Here is a 25,330-nt window from a genome sequence, read left to right as displayed (position 1 = left end):
CAGAACCGCGCTCAACATAGCGTGCGCGCGCATAACTTCAAGGGAAACGCCCTTACGAACAACACAAAGAAAATGGGCCGAGAAAGCAAAGAAGAAGAGTCCGAAGTCAGTCTGTGGATCAAATACACGATCTTCGCCTTCAACTTCATCTTCTGGATCATCGGCTGCGTCCTTTTCGGCGTCGGTCTCTACGCGAAGTTCGACAAGGGTTGGGAAAACATCAAAGAAACGTTCTCGACCGATCCAGCGATCATTCTCCTGATCGTCGGCGCTCTCATCTTCATCATCGGCTTCTGCGGCTGCTTGGGGGCCCTGCGCGAGAACAACATTCTCCTCCAAATATTCGTCTGGTCCATTGCCGTCATTTTTCTTCTCGAAATCATCACCGCCGTTCTCGCCTTCGTCTTTCGCAACGAACTCACGTCGGCGGTCGAGAAATACGTCAATAACGCCATCGAACGATATCGTCGCGATTCGGATTTGCGAAATGTCATTGATTCGATTCAGGAATATTTCGAATGCTGCGGCGGCGTCGATCAAAACGACTGGGATTTGAACGAATATTTCAACTGTTCGAGTCCCTCGCCGGAGGCGTGCGGCGTTCCTTTTTCGTGCTGCATGACCGAAGACGAACGAATCAATTCCCAATGCGGTTACAACGTCCGACGACTCAAGGCCAATAACGAATTGGATAACGCTCACATTTGGAGTAGGGGGTGTTTCGACGCGATTTTGGAGTGGACAAAGAGCAATTTGATATTGATAGCGTCCATTGCGTGTAGTATCGCCGTGCTGCAGATATTTGCAATTGGCTGTGGATGTGCTCTTGTGTCCAGTATCAAAAGACAGGAGGAGGCGTACTACTGATCGAGGTTAGACTCTGTGTGCGTTCGTCAAGGGTTTTCATTTCTTTTTCTGTGTGTATGAATGTGTATTAGTAGTGAGTATTGAATACATAGTGGAAGTGATCGTGTGATCAAACGAGCTTACCATATATTTGCTACGGAGACGGAACTGGGCACAATCAAACTAACATGCAGAAAAAAACACGCACAGACTTGGCAAACAAAAAGATGCAGTTAACAGTGCTTCCAAAGACAGCTTCTTTCTTTTCTCTGTCTAGTGAGAATGACCGTGATCTCCTCCATGAGCATGACCCGAGGAATCTGTTGCCATTTCAGTGGCATTGCACCCGTTGTCTCCATGAGCGTGCCCGTGGTCGTGCGGCACCATCATGAGACAGGCCATGAAAGCGAATCCGAGCGTCACGGCAACGGCCCTCTTGAACGGCGATTTCCCGGAATGAAAGACGTCCGGGATCATTTCCATTACGACGACGTAGATCAGAGTTCCCGTCGAAAAAGCGTTCAAAATCGCCGTCGCATAAAGACCGCTATCGCTCTCCTGCGTACCCGTCTTATCCATGACGATGCCGATCGCGACGCCGATCGGCGACATGACGGAGAAGATGAAGACGAGAATAAACGCTTTCGACAACTTGACGTTCTTCGCGACGAGCTGTATGGAAAGCGTCGCGAGAATGACGAGCTTGTGAGCGATAATGGCGAAAAGAAAACTATAGATGGCCGTCGTTTCGCTGAGAAGACCGTTGGCGAGTCCTTCGAATATCGAATGAACGTAGAGAACCATGAAGAGAAGAAAATCGCGAAACGAAGGATCGACCATCGGCGGGGGCGTGTCCCCCTCCAGCTCGCCTCCATTCTTCTTCTCGTCTATTATCACTTTGCTTTCCTTCTTCTCCTCCTCCTCGTCGTCGCCGTCGCCGCCGCCGGGTTGTTGAAATTTCACGACTGGCTCGTCGTTGGCCACGCCCTCGCTTTCCAACTTGTGTTTGTGAAAATCGTCGTTATTGTCGTCGTGCTTGTGCTTGCGATCGTGGGGATGCTCGTGGCCCGCCGTGAGGACGTCGTCCCATTCGGTCGCCGTGCGCTTGCGACACGAAATCATCGCGTATTCGAGTAGGAATATGGCGAGAAAGCCGATGCCAATGTAGAGCTCCCTGAACGGGTAATTGGGCGGTTCGCCCTCTTGGGTTGCGTAGTAGTCGGCGAAGTTGTGATCGACTTCGGGTAGCAAGTGCATGATGCCGGTGCCGAGAAAGATTCCAGCGGCGATGCACGACGTGTAGTCCAAGACGACTTGGACCTTTGGATTCTGGCGGCTGAATAGTTTGCGGAAGAAGAACGGAAAGAGACCGGCTATGAGGCTCGAGCCGAAGAGAACGAAGAGCGCGACGAGCTTTGCGTCGGTGGCGTCCATTTTTGGGAGGGGGACGTCAAGTGGTGAGTGGGGTCGAGGTTTGTGTGCTATAGGCGCTAGTACGAATGCTAATTCAACGTTTTGTTATTGGACTGAAAGGTGTCATCTGCAAAATGGAACACAGCATGACGCTCGGCTGTTCGATGCACGATCGCTCTTAGAGGGGCTAGAGATTATTGATTTTGCTCAAGTAAAAGTAAGCTAAGAAAAGCCATTCACGTTTGTAAATTCTACGTTGTTGAATGCCACGGTAGGCGAGTATAGTTAGTTCTCTAAAGGATGGGGTTCCTAATATGCAGGGTCACTAACATGAAATCCTTGAATTTGGGTGGGGTCTGCACTTTCAAATGGCGTGCTATTGTTATAGGTACAAGACCAGACCACTGCTGGTACGATGGTGCAAAAACAATCGACAAATAAAACGTTTTCCAACGTTGGGTGTGGAGAGAACTTGGTGTTTCCTCTTCTAGTGATCGTGGTCATCGTGATCGGTCGAATTTCCAGCGAGCAATCCCGCGGTATTGTTACCGCAAGCACCGTGAGACTCGTGCTCGTGATGGTGGTGCTCTGGAATAATTGACAGCAGAGCGATGAGAACGAAACCGCCCACAACGACCAAGGCCCTGAAGAAAGGCGACTTTCCGGAGCGAAATCCCTCGGGAAGAATCTCCATGAAGACGACGAAAAAGAGCGTTCCCGTCGCGAAAGCGCTCATGATCCCCGTTGCCAAGACGCCGCCCTCAGTCTCGCGACTTCCCGTAACGTCCATGACAATTCCGATCACAATCCCCGCCGGGGCCACGACCGAGAATATGATGACAAGAAGGAGCGATTTGGACGTCTTGACGTTCTTCGTGACGAGCTGAACGACGAGCGTCGCCAATATGACGGACTTGTGTATCGTCACGGCGAGAAGAAGCCCCAATATATCGGAAACCTCGTCGAGAAGTCCCAGAGCGAGACCTTCGAATATCGCGTGAAGATACATGACGGTGAAGAGCAGAATTTCCTTGAAAGTCGGATCGATAGGCGTCGCATCGTCGTCGCCGTCACTCGATTTTCGCTCGGAGTCGCACTCTCCGGCGGCGGCGGCGGCGGCGGCGTGCTCGTGTCCTCCCACTAGCGTCGTTTTCGTTCGACAAGCGACGATGCTGTGCTCGAGAAGAAAAACGACGAGAAAGCCAATTCCGATGCAGAGATACATGTAAGGATAATCGGGCTTGCCGCCGTCGAGCGATGCGTAGTAGTCGACGAACTTCTCGTCGATCTCCGGTAGTAGATGAAGGAGGCCGGTACCGATAAAAATTCCCGCGGCGAGACAAGACGAGTAGTCGAGAATCGTTTGGATTCGCTTGCGACGGAAGATGCTACGGAAGAAGAGAGGAATACAGCCGATAATGAGGCTGATACCGAGGAGGAGAAAGAGGGAGAGGAGCTTCGCTTCGGTCGCGTCCATTGTCCTATAGTAACGCGTAGAGGCGCTATCTCGTGGAATGTAAGGCATCCCCCTTGGGTGTCCAAAAGGACATGACATCATCATTTGAATATCCGGTGTCGTCGTGGATTTGATTGGGTGAAACCACGGCTGCGAGACGCCTTTGATTTTGGGACCAAAAAAAGGTTTGTATTGTGTATAAAAAACAGTAAAGCTAGCCTGTGCTATTCGTTACGTTACAGGTCACTGCATGGCCGTCGTCTTCGTGATCTGGTATAAGAGTGAGAAGCGCTATGACGGCAAAGCCCAGCAAGACAAAGAGCCCCTTTCGAAAGGAATAGGATTGAGATTTCAGCGCTTCCGGTAATATTTCCATGAAGATGACGTAGAATAGAGTTCCAGTTGCAAACGCGCCCAGAATCCCGGAAGCAAGCTCGCCCTCTGGAGTCTCCTTGTTCCCAGTGACGTCCATCACTATTCCCACGATGATGCCAAGCGGAGTGACGGCGCTGAAGATGCCAATCAACAAAAGCGACTTCGTCTTCTTGACGTTCTTCTTGACGAGTTGAATGACGAGCGACGCCAGTATGACGGCCTTGTGCACGGCAACGCCAAAGAGGAGAGCGAGAACCTTGGCAACGCTATCCAGCAGTCCGAGCGCGAGCCCTTCGAAAATTCCGTGCAGATATAAAACGAGAAACAATATGATATCCTTGAGACTTGGATTCACCACTTCCTCCCCCACTTCCTCCTTGCCTTTCGTCGAGTCTGCGTCGACAATTTGAGCCGTGTCACTGGTGGTTCCGTACGTATTTTTTGGATCGTCCTTCTCTCCCGAGATATCCACCTCTTTTTTCTCCATCGAAAAGTTTTCCGCATTTTCGGCGGATGAATCCGGTTGACACAGGGCAATTCCTTGCTCCAGCAAGAAGACGAATATGAATCCGAGCCCAATGCACAATTCTGTGACCGGATAATCGACGTGGGTGCTGCCGTTCTTATTATTATAGGACTCAAACTTTTCGCTACTTTCGGGGATCAAGTGAAGAAGTCCCGTGCCGAGGAAAACGCCACCTATACCGGTAAATAAAAGGAGCCAGTGATCGAGTACAGAACGGAAACTAGAAACTTGCCTGCCAAGCATCCCAAGAAGTCTAGAACGGTTCGCATTCGCGGCTTGAGGAAGACTCGCCTGAAGAAGAGAGGCAGGATGCCGATGAGTAGGCTAAGTCCGAGAAGTAGAAACAGAGACAGGATTTTCGCTTCTGTCTCGTCCATCGAGCAAATTGACGCGGACAACGAATCGACGCAGAACAGGATGTGGAAAACGAAAACGGCTTATAACGCTCCGAACGATCCGTTTTTTTACTCAAGTGACGTCACATTCGGGAGAGTTCTGGTCAACGTGCGCTACTGGATTCCCTGGGAAACGTGTGAGACCCTTTTCCCCTTTTTCTTCACGATGCCGCCCAAGCAAATTCAACTTCAGGTATCGACATCAAGTTTTTACGTCTCCATCTCACTTTTGAATGTGCAGTCGGCGCTAAACAGCCAAGAACAGTGGGACGACTACATGGCCTCATCCGGGCTACAAGGTAAACAGACCGTTACAAGCGAAAACTCGACTTCCACGCACTTTCTTTCAGTCGTCGACGTGTATTCGACTTGGTGCGGACCGTGCAAAGCCGTCCTAGGTCTTTTTCGTCGCATCAAGAACGAACTCGGCGACGATCTGCTAAAATTCGCAACGGTAAGCCGAGAAAACGCTAAAACCAGCGTTTTTTACTGTCAAAAAAAGGCCGAAGCGGACGTGATAGATAGTCTGGAAAAGTATCGAAATAAATCTCAGCCAACATTTCTCTTTTGGGGGGTAAAGTTATTAAAAAATCGACGTGGAGAGTTTCCTATCTAGTTTATATTCTAGGGCGGGCTTCTTCAGGGCGTCGTACGAGGCTCCAATGGACCGCTTCTTCAGAAAACGATCACGAATTTGCTGGAGCGCGAGCATAAGATCATAGATGGAAATGAAGAAAGAGAGGAAGTACGTAAAGTAGTATTAGAAACATAGGCTGTTACTAGAGAACATTGTCAATTAATTCCTTTTTAGTTTATTGATGAAGTTATTATGGCTGCCGAAGCGAAAGACGTGGAAATAGAGAACGAAGAGGAGAAAGAAAAGACGCGTATGATTAATCCTAAGAGCCCAAGTCTTTATATTATACGTTGATTCTCTCAGCGTCTCCACAACGTAAGGAGGTCACGGTAGCGATAATAAAACCGGACGCCGTGGCTAAGGGACTCGTGGACGAAATCTTGGAAAAGGCAACGTCATACAAATATCTCATTGCTATTATTTTATTTTATTTTTCTCGTAGGTAGCGGCTCGCGGTCTCGAAGTGTTGGCTCACGAAGAACGCATTCTAACCCGCGAAGAAGTCGAGAAATTCTACAGCCAGCACCAGGGCTCCGACTCATTCGAACAACTACTTGAATTCATGAGCAGGTAAAGAAAAAAATAAGAGATTCCGTTGTCTCGCAATTTTTTTCAGTGGTCCATGTCATGTTCTCATACTAACGAAGGGAGAGACGGGAGAAAATGCTATTCCGGAATTGAGATCTCTAATAGGGCCTACGGACTCCGAATCAGCCCGGCAAGAGGCGCCAGATACGTAAGCCGAAGTCTCATACTAACGTTAGGATAATCCTAATGTACACTTTTCATTTTATCTAGCCTTCGTGCTATGTACGGTAAAGACAATATTGAGAATGCGGTGCACGCTTGTGATTCGTCAGAAAGTGCAGCCAGGTAAAGCACTCCGCGCTCTTTTAAATTATTTGACTGGTGTTTTTCCCACAGAGAGCTTGCGTTCTTTTTTCCTAACTTTCGAGCGCCGTGGGTCGCTGGGAGAGAGCCCGTCGTTCAGAAGACGTTTGCGTTAATTCGTCCCGACGCCGCACGAGATCACAGAGGTGATCCGGTCTCAACGTAGTAACAGCCGTTGTTTCGGGACTCTTTTTTTGTATTCAGGCGAGATCATTTCGAAAATAAAGGAGGCGGGATTCGTGATTGCGTTGGAAAAGGAAATGCAATTGACTCCGGAAATGGTGGAGGAATTCTACAGTCAACATAAAGACAAGGACTGGTTTCCAGAATTCCAAGGCCACATGACAAGGTCTCTCTCACTACACAGTTCAATATTGATACACTAATCATATTTTATTCTCTAATTTAGTGGTCCCGTCTTGGCCTTGGGTTTGGCTCACGAAGACGCCGTGGAGAAGTGGCGAGAGATGATCGGTCCAAAAGACCTTGACCAGGCAAAAGAAGAAGCGCCTGATTCGTAATTCTCACAATCGCACTTCCTTGGCACATTTATACCGTACAATGTATTAGCTTGAGGGCTCAATTCAGTAATCCGGACGGCTCCTTTAATTCCGTTCACGGAGCTGATTCGACGGAGAACGCGGAAAAGGAATTGGACTATTTTTTCCCTATGGAAAAGACGGTCGCAGTCATCAAACCCGAAGCCATCAAAGAGAGAGGTCAGTTATTGAATAGATTAGAGCAATTAGTGGAATGTAGCGACGAATATTTCACGTTGGTTTTGATTAATTTAGGAGGTGAATGCTTGACTTCTTCTTTTTGCTTGTTGCTTGCTGCCTGTTCTTCGTCAGTTTTGAAACCTCGTTTTTAATTGCGTTTCTTTGTGTTGCTAGAATCGATAGTGGAGAAAATCAGAGAGGCCGGGTTCGACGTGGCTTTGCAGAAGGAGAAACATCTAACAAAAGATTTGGCTGAACAGTTTTACTCTCAGCACAAAGACAAGGAATTTTTCAATGATCTCACCGAATACATGAGCGAGTTAGTAGAATCGTTGAAATAGAAAGGAAGAGCTTTTTCTCACTGGCTCTTGTTTCCCAAGGGGCCCCTCTTTATTTATGGTCCTATCTCGTCGCGACGCGATTACTGGGTGGAGGGCTATGATTGGGCCTACGGACCCAGCTGAAGCAAAGGACGCTCAGCCAGACTCGTAAGTAGTTTTTTGATGTATATATATGTATATCCTTTGACTTCGTTTAGGTTGAGGGCAATTTTTGGCGTCGATAAGATGAGAAATGCGGTGCATGGCAGTTCGACTGCAGAACACGCGGAATCTATAATCAAAACGCTGCTGCAAGAGGAAGAAGAAGAGGTCGGAGGAGGAGATGTTGGAGAAGATAAAGCGGATAAAGCGGAAGATAAAGCTGATAAAGTGGAAGAAAGAGAAGGAAGCGATGAACCCAAGGAAGAAGCTGCTGAAGCAGAAAAAACTGAAGGAGAGAAAGAAGAACCAAAAGAAGACCCAAAAACAGGTAAGCAAATAAATTAAAATATCTACGATATGGGGAGATATATAGTAGTTCTATTTTAAACGATGAGCTCGCCGTGTTTACGTAGATCCCAAGGACGAGACCCAGACTGAGGTCAAGGAAGAGAAGAAAGACGACGACAACTAGAGATTGTGGTGGTTGCACGTATTTCTAACTACTATCGATATAATAGAACATTTTACCTCACGTGCTTGTTTTCCCTCAAGCACGTGATGCAAAGCCCGCAAGATGAACGCAACGATAGTCGTCGTTCTCTTTTGCCTTTTTACTGCTTTCAAGCCAAGTGCAGCGACGCCAGAACGTCTCTCGAGCAACGATTCATTCATACCGGTAAGCCCATGAGACCCATGCATACACCCGTGACCATCATCAGCATGAGTAAGAACAGTTAGAGCAGTGTTTGAAGGATACGTAGAGCTTATATAAAGAGTTTAAATTTTCCTGATTTCTTCCTACCTTCAGTGTAGCGATTTACACAAGATTAACGCTTCCGATCGATGCGAATTCGTCACCAACGCGAGCGACTGCCAAATCGAAGACGGCTACATTCCCTACATTCGATTTCCCTACTGCACTCTCAACGGTCAGGTGGCGGCGAGCGTCGTCGTCTTCGCCCTCTGGATCTCGTACCTATTCGTCAACGTCGCCCTGACGGTCAAATATTATCTCGTTCCGTCTCTCGATACCATCTCCAAAACGCTTCGTCTCAGCGAGAGCGTCGCCGGCGTCACGTTTCTCGCGCTCGGCAACGGTGCCGCTGATATATTCAGTCTCGTCGTTCTCATGACGAAAGTCGATAACGACGGCTCGTTTGCCGATACGGCCATGGGGGCTATTTTGGGTGGGGGTCTCTTCGTCACTTCGATTGTCGCCGGACTTATTACGTTTTTTTATTCGATGGGTATTCGATTGTGGGTCTTTCTTCGGGATACTCTGTTTTATTTGGGGGCGATCATCTGGCTGGTTGTGATGATTGCCGATGGGGAGATATCTCTGGCGGAGGCGCTTGGATTCGTTGGCTTTTACGTCTGCTACGTCGTTTTGGTCATCGTTAGTTTGAAGTTTGAGAAGGGAGAAACGAGTAAGGAACCACTGCGGGTATTATTAATTAATTCATTGATTTTTTTACAGCTGAAGAGAAGAAGGGCCTTCTCTCTGAGGAGTCAAACGGTAGTACAGATTCTGAGAATTTTGATGAGGAGGAAAGCATTGACGAGTCAAAGCCGAAAAGTCCAGATCAAACAATAATAATAAGTCGAGATATTGAGCGGTCTCAGTCGGAGATCGAGGACTCAGTGACCGATGTAAAGGGACCTGCAGTCGCAACGAGAAAGGACAAAGAAAAGATGTCAGTTTCTCGATTATCTAAACATCAATTCCGTCAATTATTGAAAGCTTTATGGCCTCATACGTGGAAAGATTTCAAGGCTTTACCGTAAGGAGAAGAAAAAGGATGAAGACAATCGCTATTCTATTTCTTTTCGATGCTTAGGTGGTATAGCAAGATTGTACTTGTTTTACAAGAGCCTGTTCGTTTTCTTCTCACGCTCACCACTCCTGTCGTCGACTATAAGAAGCCTCCCAATCACGGATGGAATCGTCTTCTAATGATGTTTAATTTAGTCCTTGGTCCCACTCTCGCTGCTGTGGCATTTGACTGTGAGTAGGCAAAAATTAAATTTTAGTTGCTGGTTATCGACTTTTGAATTCTGTGTCCTTAGTTTTCTTCCAGGAAGTGAAGGACGGGTTAATTGTGGGGCTGATTTCTTTAGCAGTCAGCACTGCGTTAGCTCTTTTTGTAGCGCTTACGACGTACACAGATGAACCGCCTCGATTTCATTGGGTAAGCGCACAGAAGACTATTTTTCTTTAAAGATTGTTCATGCTGGCATTTCCAGGTCTTTGCCTTCTTAGGATTTGTCATGTCTATAGTCTGGATCTACATTATAGCAAACGAAGTCGTCAACATACTAGAAGTAAGAAAGGAGATAGCAAAGAGATACGATACAAGCGTTAATTGACTACAGGCAATTGGAGACATGCTGCAGCTAAGTGGAGCGCTTCTCGGTTTAATTGTACTAGCTGGCGGCAACAGTGTTTGCGGTATACGAAAATCGCTTTATTTCTGGCCTTTATTACTGTTCTGTTCTCCAGATCTTATAGCAAACTTCCTAGTGGCAAAGGAAGGAAAACCAATAATGGGTTTTTCTGCGTCCTACGGAAGCCCTCTTCTAAGTACAGACGCATGATATGGGCGATTTCTAGCGATAAATATATTGTATAGATATGCTGATTGGGGTCGGACTTTCCTGTATTCTTGCTATCATCAAAAATGGGGGTTCTTACAAAGTGAAGCTCACAGCGCAACTTAGTGTTGCTTCCGGATTTTTACTCTTCAGCGTTGCTTTGGCTACACTTGTTGTCACATTGCGTCATCGACAAGCGGACAAAGTCCTCGGAATTCCGCTGCTAATTTCCTACCTCATCTTTATCATTGTTTTACTGTGCGTCGAATTTGCGTAGAGATAAGTGAAAAACGAATATTTTTTTGTATTCTGTTTTTTTGCACTAATGATTTTAATCCGTTTTACGTAGGATTATACGGGCACTGCGAGCCGGGTCACCGGGCTATTCAAGCGCCCTCAGATTTCGGCCCAAATCGGCTTCGTAACGAAGTTTCTCGTCGCGTTCGGTCTCGCCGCGATTGTACTGGTGCGCGAGGAACACGCGTGCCCAAGCCGAAGCGTCGAGAAAGCAGAGAGCGCGACGTTTCGATTGGGAAACGCGTCCAGGAGATGCAAAACGCTTCGGACGCCGCCGCCGCCGCTCCGTCTCGACGTCGAGAGCAGGACAGGCGAGAACGCCGACGCGATCGTCCGCGACAGAGGCCGAAACGAAGCTACGGCGTCCCAACGTCGAAGGAAAAAGAAAAGGGCAAGGAAAACCACAGGGCATCGAATCCCATTGAAGAACACATTAAGAGAGCACGAGAAACGAATAGGGTACGTGAAATGGCTCACTTGACCTCCCTCAATGGAAAATGTTTTTTTATATCTTTTTTTTCTTCTTATTTTTAGTGTACTCGTCAGATCGGCGGTGGTCAATCGTTTCCTATATTTTCGAATGCCAAATTGGTTGTACGTATCGATTTTTATGAAGACTTGGCTTTGTATACGTCGTTTTGACAGAGACGTTTTTTTTCTTTCGTCTCTAGAGCCACGTTCGATTATTTGATAAAGTCGTGACGTCAAAAGCAGCGAAGCGAGGAGCAAAGCACAGTCCCAATCTGGGAATTTCCGCTGAAGGGAACTCTTTAGAACAGATGAACGTCGATCCGCCAGAAATGGCAGCAATCGCAAGCCCAAAACCAGAACTCAAAGTAAGGCAGATAGATATCTCGTATATAAAAATAAAATCACAAATTTTTAATAATATCTTAGCTTGATTTGAATGTCATTGCTAAGAAAATCACGAATTCGTTGCCTAGGATTGAAACACTGGGTAGGGGGCCTATTGTTGCACATCCGTATTGTCCCATGATGGGATATCTAGATCGTCTCGCCGCGGCAAAGTCTTCCATCAGAGACATCTATAAGCAAAGGTGGGTTCAACGACGTCACGTGAGGCTCAATTATTTAATTAACGTTGCTCTAAGTCTGGAAAGGCAGGACGTGGCTACAGTAGAGAACGAGCAGCACCAGAGCAACGAAGACCATAGAACTGCAGTCGAAGAAGTCCGAGCCGACATGGAAGACGACGAGGAAACGGAGGAGAAAGAGGAGGACGGTGACACCGTTCTCGACCGACTCTTTGGCCAAACGGAGATGACCGTTGACAGGACTCCTATAGACGACAGGTATGGTATTGTAATCTGAGATCTACGTAACGTATATTATTTTAGCAGAAAAGAGGGGGCGGCGCAAGTGGATCAATACAAAGTTATATATGAAGCGACGTCACATGAACAGTGCCTTGTATGCCTAATTTTTTTTCTAAGGGAGCATTCTAGTTGATTTTCTTTCAGGATTCGTTTTCTTTTCCTGAAAATCGACCTCAGGCGTCTTTGCCTCTTTTTTGTTCGGAGGATGACGTCGATTTCTTCGATGGGTCTTCTCCGAGACTGCCTTCGTACCTCTTGGCTCCGACTCCTTCGCCGAAACTGTATCCAAGAAAGCTATAGAATACGTCTATTGACAGTGTAAGAGATAGCAGTTGTTCTCTCTCTATTTCCCTATGTATTAATAATGCTTTGGTACAAATAGATGTATATATATGTACGGGAAGTTTGCTACAGCGCATGCGCCAGCATTGCCTAATCAGTTTTTTCGAAATCGCGTCGCTCCGACTCGCTCGTTTCGAAAGGAAGCAGAACTGCACGTCGTCGAGGCTAAATAGGTAAGATCGAAGTGCTTTTCTGCAAAGCAACGCTCGTGCGACGCTCGCGACGCGAAAAACGCTCGATAGAGCTCTCCTAAGTCCCTGGCTGAGCGCGTCTGGTCTCGCGTGCTTTGTTCTTATTTGGGCGTTGAAAGCGATTGCATGAGATCCTCGTAGAACGCTCAGAATAGATCTTTCGCGAAGAGGGGCTCCTTTTTTCGCCACGTGGTCGGCGCCAATCTTGGCCCGGCTCTCCCTTCGACCCGACCGCCTAGCACACCTCGACGCGGCTCAAGCGCGCTTCATCAAATGCCAGAAAAACAAAAGCAAAAATCGCGAAGGAACCCCTTTCTTCGCCGCGCGCAATAAAAAACCGTACGTCGAAGCAAGCGGATTACAGCGCGGACTATTCTCGCTTCAGCTAGCAATGACCTTTCGTGCACTCCAGTGAGCTAACGATGCTGGATAGTCGTTTCCAACTATGCTTTTCTTTCTGTTTAGTTTCCCCTGGAAGAACTTGCAATGGGGACACTCTCCTTATTGCGTTCTCTCGCCATCCAAGTTCCTTCGAATCGAATTTGGAAAGAATGCCAACAAAGAGAACTTCTACGCGCGTTTTTTTTTTTGCATGGAAGTAGAAGTAGATGCATGTAGCTTTTGATCTCCAGGGTATGGAGACAAAAGCAACGCACTTTAGCTTAGGGACTTTGCGTGCACCTGCACCGCGGTCTCTGAGCTAACGCGCGTAGATTACATTGCATGACGCGCGCGCTTATTTTGCAATAAAAGTAGGAGAAACTATGTTCAAAATTTTATTCAAAATATCCCGGATGCAACAATTAAAATAAAAGTCCTCTCCCCTCCTTCTTCCTCCTCCTCCTCCCTTCTTGGTTGTCCCTGGGCCGTTGCTCCTGCGCTGCCACTTGACCCCCATAGGAGGCCAAGCGGTGAGACTGAGACTGCAGTCCCCACAGTGAACTTTAACCCAAGTCCACAGGGGGTAGGCACATTAACCTCCAGCCACCAAGGAGGGAGACTTTAACCCAAGTCCCCAGGGGAGAGCACATTAACCTCCAGCCCACAAGGAGGGAGACTTTGCCCAAGTCCCCAGGGTGAACTTTAACCCAAGTCCACAGGGGGACAGCTGATTAACCTCCGGCTGCCAGGGAGGGAGACTTTAACCCAAGTCCCCAGGGTGATGTCTTCGTCTACATCTTCTTCTTTCTGCATCTGTATCGTCGGATTGATCGATCCGTTGGGGAGAGGAGAGAACTAAAATTCAAATTGAAACCAGTGCACTCAAATCTACTGTCTTATTTACCTTGAATGACTTGAGGAGCGCCGTAGAGGAGGAGGGAATTGATCCATGTATTGATATAGGCATCTACAAAAAATGTCAATTTCAGCCAAAATTTGAGGTGTGAGGTCCTCTTGGCATCGCGAGGTCAAACAGGCAACCCATCCCCATTGTTTTATAAAGAAATCTTAGGAATCGGAGAGGTCACCAAAATGACCAAAAACCATGAACTATAGTTCACGGTTGCTTAAAAATCTCAACTCACGGATTTCCAAATAAACGCGCTAAATCTACTCTACTTTGTTAGTAGAACAACCCCACAACGTCAAAAAGTTCGTACGGATCGAATTTCACACGAAAAAAGACCCGCTTCCGGTCGCACTAGTATCAGCCACGCCTCTCAAAAAAGCAACATATTTGGTACGGTAGACAAATTTGAGACCGTGGAGTTAACTAGATACTTCGGCTCTATCGTTTGACATAGAAAATTTGGAGTTCTGAGAGATAGGGTTTTTGACCAAAAACCATGGACTATAGTTCACGGTTGCTTAAAAATCTCAACTCACTGATTTCAAAATAAACGCACTAGATCTACTCTATTTTATCAGTAGAACAACCCTACGAGGTCAAACAGTTCGTACGAGTCAAATTTCACACTGAAAAAGACTCCCTTCCCGTACGCATTAATATTAGCCACGTGACGCCTCTCAAAAAATGACAAATTTGATACTGCGAAGTTAACAAGATACTTATAGTTCACGGTTTTAAATTTTTCGACGTTCTCGTCAACTTTTGAAAGCGTCTCATTTCGCCCCTCAAAATTAACTAGAAAATCTCTATCGTTCAACGCAGAAGTTTGAGAGTGCAACTATATAACACATGAATTTTAAGGGTACGATCGGCGCATGCAAACGGGCAAAAATACGGTCGAAAGACGAGGAGGGGCCCCCTTTCGTTTTTTCGAGCTGCGATCGTTTCTCTTACCTGCCTTTTCACGTCCTAGAGTGCTCTTTACATAAAAAACTTGCTTGCGCGTCGTGGCGAGGCACGAGAACGACGATCGAAGGTGCGGTTGGTGCTCGCGAGTCCTAAAGAGGATCTCCTGCAGTCTATTCACAACAAGATAATTGGGACATTGTATTTTACCTTTATACTCGTTCCAGCGCTTTTTCGCTGCCGTTTCGACGTCGTTTCGCGAAATTGGAATTCGTCGACATACGGGGACAGCAAAAACGAAGTAACGCGCATGCGCTTCCACGAGATCCTTTTCCTTTTCGCGCCCAAGCTGCAAAAACGACATTCCACGACAGTCTAGCAGAGAAACAAGTCTTGAGCTTCTTCCTCGATCACACACACACGCACACAAAGAACTTACCGAACAAACTGACTCATTAGCAGGCAGACGGGGATTTACAACAAACACAAAAATAACACACTAAATAAATCAACAATCATTACATACGGCCGACATAGACAAAAATCAAAACAACTCACACTAAAAACAGTGCACCGTTCATAGAGTCAATCCGGAGCCCCTCACAACACTCACATCTCAGCCTCAAGCCCAAAACCGAGCTTATGCCCGGGCTGATTCAGTGACTTAGCGTCGATGAGAGTGGACAAAGTGACCTTAACTTTCTCCCTCAACGCGTGCGTATACCCGAGGCCAATCTGAGCCCGATTATTGACCTTGACGCTGACGGACGCATACGGACTATCGGAGAATCCCGTGCTGTCTTTGAATTGCATTCGCGCGCCGATTCCGAATGACGTCGTATTGCTGCCGGACGCCCACGACATCTTGGCACCGACCTGTATATCGTCGTTGACTTTGTGATAGAGAGAGCCGCTAAATTCCTGTCCGTCGTTGATGAAAGACGATAGGACAAAATCGTCGGATTTGTAGCCGAGAGCGAAATTGCTCGTCGACACTTTGCCCTTCGCCGTGTCATAGCATACCTAGAAAGAAATTTAAAAGAATAAGCAGTCGTTAACGCTGCGCTATCCTACACCACCGTGACGTCACGTTTATGGAACACACCACGTGGGCACGTGCATGGCGATTTACCTGATAGCCGGCGAGCCATCCTTCGTAACCAAGAACGGCCGAACCGAAGACGGACGGGCCGCCGTAATCGAAATCGGCGCCCCCGTCGACGGCGAAGTACTGGTGCTTATAGCTGCCCTTCGCCTGGGCCGTCTTTCGGCCCGTAGACGGCGAAAAGGTCGTGTCGATCGCCAACTTGGCGCCGCTTGGCAAATGGGGCCCGGCGAGTGCGATCGACGTGCCGAGAACGTTTTCCGTGTTCCACGATTCGGTGAACGTGATGCCGTGCGAATCGTTGACGTATTTCGTTTCGAAGGCGCCCGTTACGCGTCCCGAGTCGTTGTTGTGCGTTCCCGACGATTTGAATTGGATTCCCGTGTCCGCTTTCGTCGTGAGCGCGACTTTTACGTTGCCGAAGCCGTAGCCTTTGGAGAAGAGGTCGTTCGCCTCTTTGCCGATGTCGCCGTATAGGGTTGGTGAGGACATTGGACTTCTCGCGTGGATGACGAAACGAAGATGGCGGACAGAGCCCCGGACAAGCGTGATGTGAGGGTTGCGAACACCCGGATACGATTTCGGCTACGTCAAAATTATTTGCTAACGACGTTTCTTTCCAAATAAGGAATGAAATAGTTCGTCTCTTAGAAAAAATAAAAATCAAATGAATACGTATTTTTGCGACTTTTTTTGTACCTTGAAGAGTCCGGCATTGTTCCGGTTTCCAATGGAGCCATGAAGTTCTGTAGTTTCGTGTGTACGTCGTATCGAACTTTTCTTCCTTTGCTCGCCTTCGTATCGACGTTTTTTCTCGCCTTCGATCGCAGTTTTTGAGCATCTGACCACTGCCTAAATAAAAAATAAATAAAATTATAAATGTACAGCTATCTGTAGTCAAACTTACTTGCCCCAAAATGCGGGATCGTCGGGACTTGTATGACGTTCAATCAGTTCCTTCAAAATCTTATTGAAATATACAACAGATTAAGAGTATAATCAAAAGAACTGTCCCTGGTCACCTGATGATAAAAGTCATCGTCATCAAATATTTCATCATTGTAATCATGCAGATGAGAATCTCTTCTGATCTAGATACAAAAACGTAGCTATATAGACTCAAGCGAGGCCTTTGATGACTACCTTAGAGCTGGGCTGACTCTCTTTTCCCAGAATGTGATATGTAGAACGTTTTAGCTGGGTCCTCTTTCGAAGACGCTCTTCATCCGCCAAAACCTGAATATTCAACTTACGACTATACAAATTATCTCGTCTAATAAAAATATCACTTGCTGTATTCGACTCAATATTGAGTGGTCCTTAGACAAAAACGATTTCGATGTAACTTTGCCGGACGAAATCTTCAATTTCTCGTCCCATTTTGATAGCGTCAAATCACAAAACGACAACAGGGACTTATGCCTTTCAGCCAAGACACCGTCCTCACTTGTACAGAGCTCCTAAAATAGGATTAGTGCGCTATTGTGTAGTCTAAGGATTTCATAGGAGGAGGGAGCACAGTCTTTGACTAAGCATCTCATAGCTGCGGCTCATAAGAAGGGAGTTCTTCTTGTAGCTGAACGATTGGCCGAGTGTCAATGCGTTACCAGAGGTGTATATATTCCGGCAGGCGGTGTATATATACCGGCAGGCGTGTACGTACTCCGCCGGCAAGCGGTGTATATATACCGGCAGGCGTGTACGTACTCCGCCGGCAGGCGGTGTATATATTACGGCAGGCGTGTACGTACTCCGCCGGCAGGCGGTGTATATATTACGGCAGGCGTGTACGTACTCCGCCGGCAGGCGGAGTATATATTACGGCAAGCGGTGTACGTACTCCGCCGGCAGGCGGTGTATATATTACGGCATGCGGTGTATATATTCCGGCAGGCGTGTACGTACTCCGCCGGCAGGCGGTGTATATATTACGGAAGGCGTGTACGTACTCCGCCGGCAGGCGGAGTATATATTACGGCAAGCGGTGTACGTACTCCGCCGGCAGGCGGTGTATATATTCCGGCATGCGGTGTATATATTACGGCAGGCGTGTACGTACTCCGCCGGCAGGCGGTGTATATATTCCGGCAGGCGTGTACGTACTCCGCCGGCAGGCGGTGTATATATTACGGCATGCGGTGTATATATTACGGGAGGCGTGTACTCCGCCGGCAGGCGGTGTACGTACTCCGCCGGCAGGCGGTGTATATATTACGGCAGGCGGTGTATATATTCCGGCATGCGGTGTATATATTCCGGCAGGCGTGTACGTACTCCGCCGGCAGGCGGTGTATATATTACGGCAAGCGTGTACGTACTCCGCCGGCAGGCGGTGTATATATTACGGCAGGCGGTGTATATATTACGGCAAGCGTGTACGTACTCCGCCGGCAGGCGGTGTATATATTACGGCAGGCGGTGTATATATTCCGGCATGCGGTGTATATATTCCGGCAGGCGTGTACGTACTCCGCCGGCAGGCGGTGTATATATTACGGCAGGCGTGTACGTACTCCGCCGGCAGGCGGAGTATATATTACGGCACGCGGTGTACGTACTCCGCCGGCAGGCGGTGCATATATTCCGGCATGCGGTGTATATATTACGGCAGGCGTGTACGTACTCCGCCGGCAGGCGGTGTATATATTCCGGCAGGCGTGTACGTACTCCGCAGGCAGGCGGTGTATATATTACGGCATGCGGTGTATATATTCCGGCAGGCGTGTACGTACTCCGCCGGCAGGCGGAGTATATATTACGGCAAGCGGTGTACGTACTCCGCCGGCAGGCGGTGTATATATTCCGGCATGCGGTGTATATATTACGGCAGGCGTGTACGTACTCCGCCGGCAGGCGGTGTATATATTCCGGCAGGCGTGTACGTACTCCGCCGGCAGGCGGTGTATATATTACGGCATGCGGTGTATATATTACGGGAGGCGTGTACTCCGCCGGCAGGCGGTGTACGTACTCCGCCGGCAGGCGGTGTATATATTACGGCAGGCGGTGTATATATTCCGGCATGCGGTGTATATATTCCGGCAGGCGTGTACGTACTCCGCCGGCAGGCGGAGTATATATTACGGCAAGCGGTGTACGTACTCCGCCGGCAGGCGGTGTATATATTACGGCATGCGGTGTATATATTCCGGCAGGCGTGTACGTACTCCGCCGGCATGCGGTGTATATATTCCGGCAGGCGTGTACGTACTCCGCCGGCAGGCGGAGTATATATTACGGCAAGCGGTGTACGTACTCCGCCGGCAGGCGGTGTATATAATACGGCATGCGGTGTATATATTCCGGCAGGCGTGTACGTACTCCGCCGGCAGGCGGTGTATATATTCCGGCAGGCGTGTACGTACTCCGCCGGCAGGCGGTGTATATATTACGGCAAGCGGTGTAGGTACTCCGCCGGCAGGCGGTGTATATATTACGGCATGCGGTGTATATATTCCGGCAGGCGTGTACGTACTCCGCCGGCAGGCGGTGTATATATTACGGCAGGCGTGTACGTACTCCGCCGGCAGGCGGTGTATATATGCCGGCAAGCGGTGTAGGTACTCCGCCGGCAGGCGGAGCATATATTACGGCAGGCGGTGTATATATTACGGCAAGCGTGTACGTACTCCGCCGGCAGGCGGTGTATATATTACGGCAGGCGTGTACGTACTCCGCCAGCAGGCGGTGTATATATTACGGCAGGCGGTGTATATATTACGGCAAGCGTGTACGTACTCCGCCGGCAGGCGGAGTATATATTACGGCAGGCGTGTACGTACTCCGCCGGCAGGCGGAGTATACATTACGGCATGCGGTGTATATATTACGGCAGGCGTGTACGTACTCCGCCGGCAGGCGGTGTATATATTACGGCAAGCGTGTACGTACTCCGCCGGCAGGCGGAGTATATATTACGGCAGGCGGTGTATATATTACGGCAAGCGTGTACGTACTCCGCCGGCAGGCGGAGTATATATTACGGCAGGCGGTGTATATATTACGGCAAGCGTGTACGTACTCCGCCGGCAGGCGGTGTATATATTCCGGCAAGCTTGTACGTACTTCGCCGGCAGGCGGTGTATATATTACGGCAGGCGTGTACGTACTCCGCCGGCAGGCGGTGTATATATTCCGGCATGCGGTGTATATATTCCGGCAGGCGGTGTATATATGCCGGCAAGCGGTGTAGGTACTCCGCCGGCAGGCGGAGCATATATTACGGCAAGCGGTGTACGTACTCCGCCGGCAGGCGGTGTATATATTACGGCATGCGGTGTATATATTCCGGCAGGCGTGTATATATTCCGGCAAGCGGTGTAGGTACTCCGTGTATATATTCCGGCAAGCGGTGTAGGTACTCCGTGTATATATACCGGCAGGCGTGTACGTACTCCGCCAGCAGGCGGTGTATATATTACGGCAAGCGGTGTACGTACTCCGCCGGCAGGCGGTGTATATATTACGGCAAGCGGTGTATATATTACGGCAGGCGTGTACTCCGCCGGCAGGCGGTGTATATATTACGGCATGCGGTGTATATATTCCGGCAGGCGTGTACGTACTCCGCCGGCAGGCGGTGTATATATTACGGCAGGCGTGTACGTACTCCGCCGGCAGGCGGTGTATATATTACGGCAAGCTTGTACGTACTTCGCCGGCATGCGGTGTATATATTACGGCAGGCGTGTACGTACTCCGCCGGCAGGCGGTGTATATATTACGGCAGGCGTGTACGTACTCCGCCGGCAGGCGGTGTATATATTACGGCATGCGGTGTATATATTCCGGCAGGCGTGTACGTACTCCGCCGGCAGGCGGTGTATATATTACGGCAGGCGTGTACGTACTCCGCCGGCAGGCGGTGTATATATTACGGCAGGCGGTGTATATATTACGGCAAGCGTGTACGTACTCCGCCGGCAGGCGGAGCATATATTACGGCAGGCGGTGTATATATTACGGCAAGCGTGTACGTACTCCGCCGGCAGGCGGTGTATATATTACGGCAGGCGTGTACGTACTCCGCCGGCAGGCGGTGTATATATTACGGCAGGCGTGTACGTACTCCGCCGGCAGGCGGAGTATATATTACGGCAAGCGGTGTACGTACTCCGCCGGCAGGCGGTGTATATATTACGGCAGGCGGTGTATATATTACGGCAGGCGGTGTATATATTACGGCAGGCGGTGTATATATTCCGGCAGGCGGTGTATATATTCCGGCAAGCGTGTACGTACTCCGCCGGCAGGCGGTGTATATATTACGGCAAGCGTGTACGTACTCCGCCGGCAGGCGGAGTATATATTACGGCAAGCGGTGTACGTACTCCGCCGGCAGGCGGTGTATATATTACGGCATGCGGTGTATATATTCCGGCAGGCGTGTACGTACTCCGCCGGCAGGCGGAGCATATATTACGGCAGGCGGTGTATATATTACGGCAAGCGTGTACGTACTCCGCCGGCAGGCGGAGCATATATTACGGCAGGCGGTGTATATATTACGGCAGGCGTGTACGTACTCCGCCGGCAGGCGGTGTATATATTACGGCAGGCGGTGTATATATTACGGCAGGCGTGTACGTACTCCGCCGGCAGGCGGTGTATATATTACGGCAAGCGTGTACGTACTCCGCCGGCAGGCGGTGTATATATTACGGCAGGCGGTGTATATATTACGGCAAGCGTGTACGTACTCCGCCGGCAGGCGGAGCATATATTACGGCAGGCGGTGTATATATTACGGGAGGCGTGTACGTACTCCGCCAGCAGGCGGAGTATATATTACGGCAGGCGGTGTATATATTACGGCAGGCGGTGTATATATTCCGGCATGCGGTGTATATATTCCGGCAAGCGTGTACGTACTCCGCCGGCAGGCGGTGTATATATTACGGCAAGCGTGTACGTACTCCGCCGGCAGGCGGAGTATATATTACGGCAGGCGGTGTATATATTACGGCAAGCGTGTACGTACTCCGCCGGCAGGCGGAGTATATATTACGGCAGGCGGTGTATATATTACGGCAAGCGTGTACGTACTCCGCCGGCAGGCGGTGTATATATTCCGGCAAGCTTGTACGTACTTCGCCGGCATGCGGTGTATATATTACGGCAGGCGTGTACGTACTCCGCAGGCAGGCGGTGTATATATTCCGGCATGCGGTGTATATATTCCGGCAGGCGTGTAGGTACTCCGCCGGCAGGCGGTGTATATATGCCGGCGAGCGGTGTAGGTACTCCGCCGGCAGGCGGAGCATATATTACGGCAAGCGGTGTACGTACTCCGCCGGCAGGCGGTGTATATATTACGGCAGGCGTGTACGTACTCCACCGGCAGGCGGTGTATATATTACGGCAGGCGTGTACGTACTCCGCCGGCAGGGAGAAGGCAAAAGGCATAGGGAAAAGGCAAAATGCAAAGGGAGAAGGCAAAAGGCAAAGGGAGAAGGCAAAAGGCATAGGGAGAAGGCAAAAGGCATAGGGAAAAGGCATAGGGAGAAGGCAAAAGGCATAGGGAAAAGGCAAAAGGCATAGGGAGAAGGCAAAAGGCAAAGGGAGAAGGCAAAAGGCATAGGGAGAAGGCAAAAGGCATAGGGAAAAGGCAAAAGGCATAGGGAAAAGGCATAGGGAGAAGGCAAAAGGCATAGGGAAAAGGCAAAAGGCATAGGGAGAAGGCAAAAGGCAAAGGGAGAAGGCAAAAGGCATAGGGAGAAGGCAAAAGGCAAAGGGAGAAGGCAAAAGGCATAGGGAAAAGGCAAAAGGCAAAGGGAGAAGGCAAAAGGCATAGGGAAAAGGCAAAAGGCAAAGGGAGAAAGCAAAAGGCAAAGAGAAAAGGCAAAAGGCAAAGGGAGAAGGCAAAAGGCATAGGGAAAAGGCAAAAGGCAAAGGGAGAAGGCAAAAGGCATAGGGAGAAGGCAAAAGGCAAAGGGAGAAGGCAAAAGGCATAGGGAAAAGGCATAGGGAGAAGGCAAAAGGCATAGGGAGAAGGCAAAAGGCATAGGAGAAGGCAAAGGGAATAGGAGAAGGCAAAAGGCATGGGGAGAAGGCAAAAGGCATACTGTAGGAGAAGGCAAAAGGCATAGGGAGAAGGCAAATGGCATAACGTTTTAGTAGTGTATGGGTCGGCGATAGGCGAGTGAGGGTCGGGGCCGACCCATGCGGTGTATATATTACGGCATGCGGTGTATATATTACGGCAGCCGTGTACGTACTCCGCCGGCAGGCGGTGTATATATTCCGGCAAGCGTGTACGTACTCCGCCAGCAGGCGGTGTATATATTCCGGCAAGCGGTGTACGTACTCCGCCGGCAGGCGGTGTATATATTACGGCATGCGGTGTATATATTCCGGCAAGCGTGTACGTACTCCGCCGGCAGGCGGTGTATATATTACGGCAGGCGGTGTATATATTCCGGCAGGCGTGTACGTACTCCGCCGGCAGGCGGAGTATATATTACGGCAAGCGGTGTACGTACTCCGCAGGCAGGCGGTGTATATATTACGGCAGGCGGTGTATATATTACGGCATGCGGTGTATATATTCCGGCAGGCGTGTACGTACTCCGCCGGCAGGCGGTGTATATATTACGGCAGGCGGAGTATATATTTCGGCATGCGGTGTATATATTCCGGCAGGCGTGTACGTACTCCGCCGGCAGGCGGTGTATATATTACGGCAGGCGGTGTATATATTCCGGCAGGCGTGTACGTACTCCGCCGGCAGGCGGTGTACATATTACGGCAAGCGTGTACGTACTCCGCCGGCAGGCGGAGTATATATTCCGGCATGCGGTGTATATATTCCGGCAGGCGTGTACGTACTCCGCCGGCAGGCGGTGTATATATTACGGCAGGCGGTGTATATATTCCGGCAGGCGTGTACGTACTCCGCCGGCAGGCGGTGTACATATTACGGCAAGCGTGTACGTACTCCGCCGGCAGGCGGAGTATATATTACGGCAGGCGGTGTATATATTACGGCAAGCGTGTACGTACTCCGCCGGCAGGCGGTGTATATATTCCGGCAGGCGTGTACGTACTCCGCCGGCAGGCGGAGCATATATTACGGCAAGCGGTGTACGTACTCGGCCGGCAGGCGGTGTATATATTCCGGCAAGCGGTGTATATATTCCGGCAAGCGGTGTACGTACTCCGGAGGCAGGCGGTGTATATATTCTTTATATCAGGTCTCTTAGGCTTACTTTGTCTTCTATCTTCTCCCCAACTTGTCTTCTTGTCTCCCCGTTCTTTTCCACTAGCGTCTGCTGGAGCCTTACTAAATCATCAAGCAGACCTGTCAAAGCTTCCATTGCTAAATACGTCACAAATTAATAAAAAAATATTTCAGGATAATATAACAAGACGTTTGATACCGTTTCCTACTCCAGTTTTCACGTCACGTTCCCCTGCAGAAAGAAACGCTTCCCAGTCGTCTGAACCTTGGGGAAAACGATTCACATTTGCAACGGCACGTTGCAACTTGATTCGCGTCTCCAACAAACAATCCCACAACTCTGAAAAAGAAGAATTCGTTAGATATGCATTCCAAGTAATAATTTAACCTCACTTATTTGGGATTTCAAGGCTTTTCCCTTTTCGACGTCCTCTTCAAAGTTTTCACGTCGAAAATGCCGAAAATCTTCATCCTCCGATTCATCACTCTCTTCCTCTGCCTCATCGCTCATTTGCTCCTCCTCTTCGTCTTCCGGCTCCACTTCTTCTTCTTCTTCTTCTTCGTCGAACGAAGATGACGTCGAAACGTCGCTCCAGTCTTCATCGCCCAGTCCGAGCTTTCTTCGCGACGCCACTCGCCCCCTATATCGACGATCGTCGTCGTCGTTTCGGCTCAACGTCGCCTCTCGGCGAAGTTTCGAAGCGGCGACGGGAATTTCGATCGCGTCGTCGCGACACGCGTCGAGAGAAACGAGCCGGCTTCCGTCGACGTCGGCGAACTCGTCTTCGGGATCGAAGGAAAGCGGCTCGGGATTTGTCAGCGACGCTAGCTGCTCGCGGAGTCGCTTTGCGGACATTTTAATTTTTCGTGCCGCAGCGCATGCTCGTATCGCACGCGTCTTCCGGCGGAACGCGACGTGCGCTAAAAAATTTTCTTTGGCCATTTGGCAAGTGCCAAATCCTTTTTTTACCCCAAATTCAATGCAATAAGAATTAACTCACCCATGCATGTAAACTAACGAAAGCTAAAAGAGAAAAAAACCGCGTATTCAGATAAGGAGACATCCTTTGTTTTCCTTGTACGGATTGTCACCCTGGGTGATTCCCACCACCAAAGGATCTCCCCGTTCGTTTTCCTGACAATGCTGAATAAGCCTAAAGGCAGAAAATTCGCTACGAAGCGGATGTGCGTGCCAGCCTCCGAACTCACTGTTCTGAAGCCGTCGAAATCTTCATTCTTTCGATGGAAGCTTCGACGCGAAGCTGCTCAACGAGTTTCTGAGCGGCGGCAACGGCAGCGGACATATTGTCTTGACGCGAAAGCGAAAGAATGCCTGTCTCTGTCTCGACG

The 25,330-nt window shown here is 49.3% G+C and overlaps 8 protein-coding genes, 1 long non-coding RNA gene and 1 pseudogene across 12 annotated transcripts; 4 read left to right on the top strand and 6 right to left on the bottom strand.

Moving 5' to 3' along the window:
* Positions 1-17: 17 nt before the first annotated feature.
* Positions 18-969, top strand: LOC136198708 (tetraspanin-33 pseudogene; annotated as a pseudogene).
* On the bottom strand, positions 969-2,373 carry LOC136198700 (zinc transporter ZIP1-like). Its single transcript, XM_065988709.1, has one exon. The coding sequence runs from the start codon at positions 2,278-2,280 to the stop codon at positions 1,120-1,122; it is 1,161 nt and encodes a 386-aa protein (XP_065844781.1). The 5' UTR covers positions 2,281-2,373; the 3' UTR covers positions 969-1,119.
* A 74-nt stretch (positions 2,374-2,447) lies between these two features.
* Positions 2,448-3,763, bottom strand: LOC136198701 (zinc transporter ZIP1-like). Its single transcript, XM_065988710.1, has one exon. The coding sequence runs from the start codon at positions 3,734-3,736 to the stop codon at positions 2,747-2,749; it is 990 nt and encodes a 329-aa protein (XP_065844782.1). The 5' UTR covers positions 3,737-3,763; the 3' UTR covers positions 2,448-2,746.
* On the top strand, positions 3,757-8,272 carry LOC136198685 (thioredoxin domain-containing protein 6-like). Its single transcript, XM_065988693.1, has 19 exons — positions 3,757-3,900; positions 3,958-5,204; positions 5,253-5,310; positions 5,362-5,465; positions 5,514-5,585; positions 5,640-5,756; positions 5,823-5,898; positions 5,952-6,037; positions 6,091-6,218; positions 6,265-6,384; positions 6,447-6,521; positions 6,573-6,685; positions 6,744-6,888; positions 6,949-7,056; positions 7,110-7,258; positions 7,433-7,577; positions 7,639-7,746; positions 7,797-8,068; positions 8,154-8,272. The coding sequence occupies exons 2-19, from the start codon at positions 4,926-4,928 to the stop codon at positions 8,210-8,212; spliced, it is 2,214 nt and encodes a 737-aa protein (XP_065844765.1). The 5' UTR covers positions 3,757-3,900; positions 3,958-4,925; the 3' UTR covers positions 8,213-8,272.
* Positions 3,802-4,992, bottom strand: LOC136198705 (zinc transporter ZIP1-like). The gene has a single exon (XM_065988713.1). It carries the CDS (start codon positions 4,857-4,859, stop codon positions 3,930-3,932), a length of 930 nt encoding a protein of 309 aa, XP_065844785.1. The 5' UTR covers positions 4,860-4,992; the 3' UTR covers positions 3,802-3,929.
* A 31-nt stretch (positions 8,273-8,303) lies between the features above and the next one.
* Positions 8,304-10,750, top strand: LOC136198691 (mitochondrial sodium/calcium exchanger protein-like). The gene is made up of 10 exons (XM_065988701.1): positions 8,304-8,416; positions 8,549-9,167; positions 9,218-9,521; positions 9,579-9,745; positions 9,808-9,929; positions 9,985-10,062; positions 10,114-10,189; positions 10,241-10,321; positions 10,371-10,611; positions 10,678-10,750. The coding sequence occupies exons 1-9, from the start codon at positions 8,315-8,317 to the stop codon at positions 10,607-10,609; spliced, it is 1,788 nt and encodes a 595-aa protein (XP_065844773.1). The 5' UTR covers positions 8,304-8,314; the 3' UTR covers positions 10,610-10,611; positions 10,678-10,750.
* A 130-nt stretch (positions 10,751-10,880) lies between these two features.
* Positions 10,881-13,288, top strand: LOC136198702 (uncharacterized). Of its 4 annotated transcripts, none has more exons than XR_010672846.1 (10): positions 10,881-11,088; positions 11,164-11,223; positions 11,301-11,465; positions 11,527-11,587; positions 11,639-11,687; positions 11,742-11,942; positions 11,991-12,060; positions 12,111-12,284; positions 12,349-12,910; positions 12,965-13,288. XR_010672846.1 is itself a non-coding variant. In XM_065988711.1 (8 exons), the coding sequence occupies exons 1-8, from the start codon at positions 10,882-10,884 to the stop codon at positions 12,264-12,266; spliced, it is 972 nt and encodes a 323-aa protein (XP_065844783.1). In that variant the 5' UTR covers position 10,881; the 3' UTR covers positions 12,267-12,342. The 4 variants fall into 4 exon arrangements, 1 of the variants encoding a protein (XP_065844783.1); XR_010672844.1 differs by having other exon boundaries at positions 11,988-12,060; XR_010672845.1 differs by having other exon boundaries at positions 11,988-12,060; positions 12,349-12,481; positions 12,965-13,287.
* LOC136198716 (uncharacterized) lies at positions 13,272-15,002 on the bottom strand. Its single transcript, XR_010672852.1, has 4 exons — positions 14,907-15,002; positions 14,745-14,848; positions 13,785-13,847; positions 13,272-13,735 (listed from the first exon to the last, which is right to left on the bottom strand). It is a non-coding gene; the product is annotated as an uncharacterized lncRNA (long non-coding RNA).
* Positions 15,003-15,169: 167 nt separating this feature from the next.
* LOC136198707 (voltage-dependent anion-selective channel protein 2-like) lies at positions 15,170-16,339 on the bottom strand. The gene is made up of 2 exons (XM_065988715.1): positions 15,829-16,339; positions 15,170-15,719 (listed from the first exon to the last, which is right to left on the bottom strand). Exons 1-2 carry the CDS (start codon positions 16,291-16,293, stop codon positions 15,306-15,308), a joined length of 879 nt encoding a protein of 292 aa, XP_065844787.1. The 5' UTR covers positions 16,294-16,339; the 3' UTR covers positions 15,170-15,305.
* A 17-nt stretch (positions 16,340-16,356) lies between these two features.
* Positions 16,357-25,024, bottom strand: LOC136198694 (protein AATF-like). The gene is made up of 9 exons (XM_065988705.1): positions 24,374-25,024; positions 24,180-24,320; positions 24,009-24,118; positions 17,091-17,261; positions 16,945-17,037; positions 16,824-16,892; positions 16,709-16,767; positions 16,501-16,653; positions 16,357-16,447 (listed from the first exon to the last, which is right to left on the bottom strand). Exons 1-9 carry the CDS (start codon positions 24,921-24,923, stop codon positions 16,405-16,407), a joined length of 1,389 nt encoding a protein of 462 aa, XP_065844777.1. The 5' UTR covers positions 24,924-25,024; the 3' UTR covers positions 16,357-16,404.
* Positions 25,025-25,330: the final 306 nt, after the last annotated feature.

Source organism: Oscarella lobularis, chromosome 19 (genome assembly GCF_947507565.1).
Source record: "Oscarella lobularis chromosome 19, ooOscLobu1.1, whole genome shotgun sequence".
NCBI lineage: Eukaryota > Metazoa > Porifera > Homoscleromorpha > Homosclerophorida > Oscarellidae > Oscarella > Oscarella lobularis.
The sequence above is the reverse complement of the archived record's forward strand: the minus strand, read 5'-3'. Positions and strand labels throughout refer to the sequence as shown.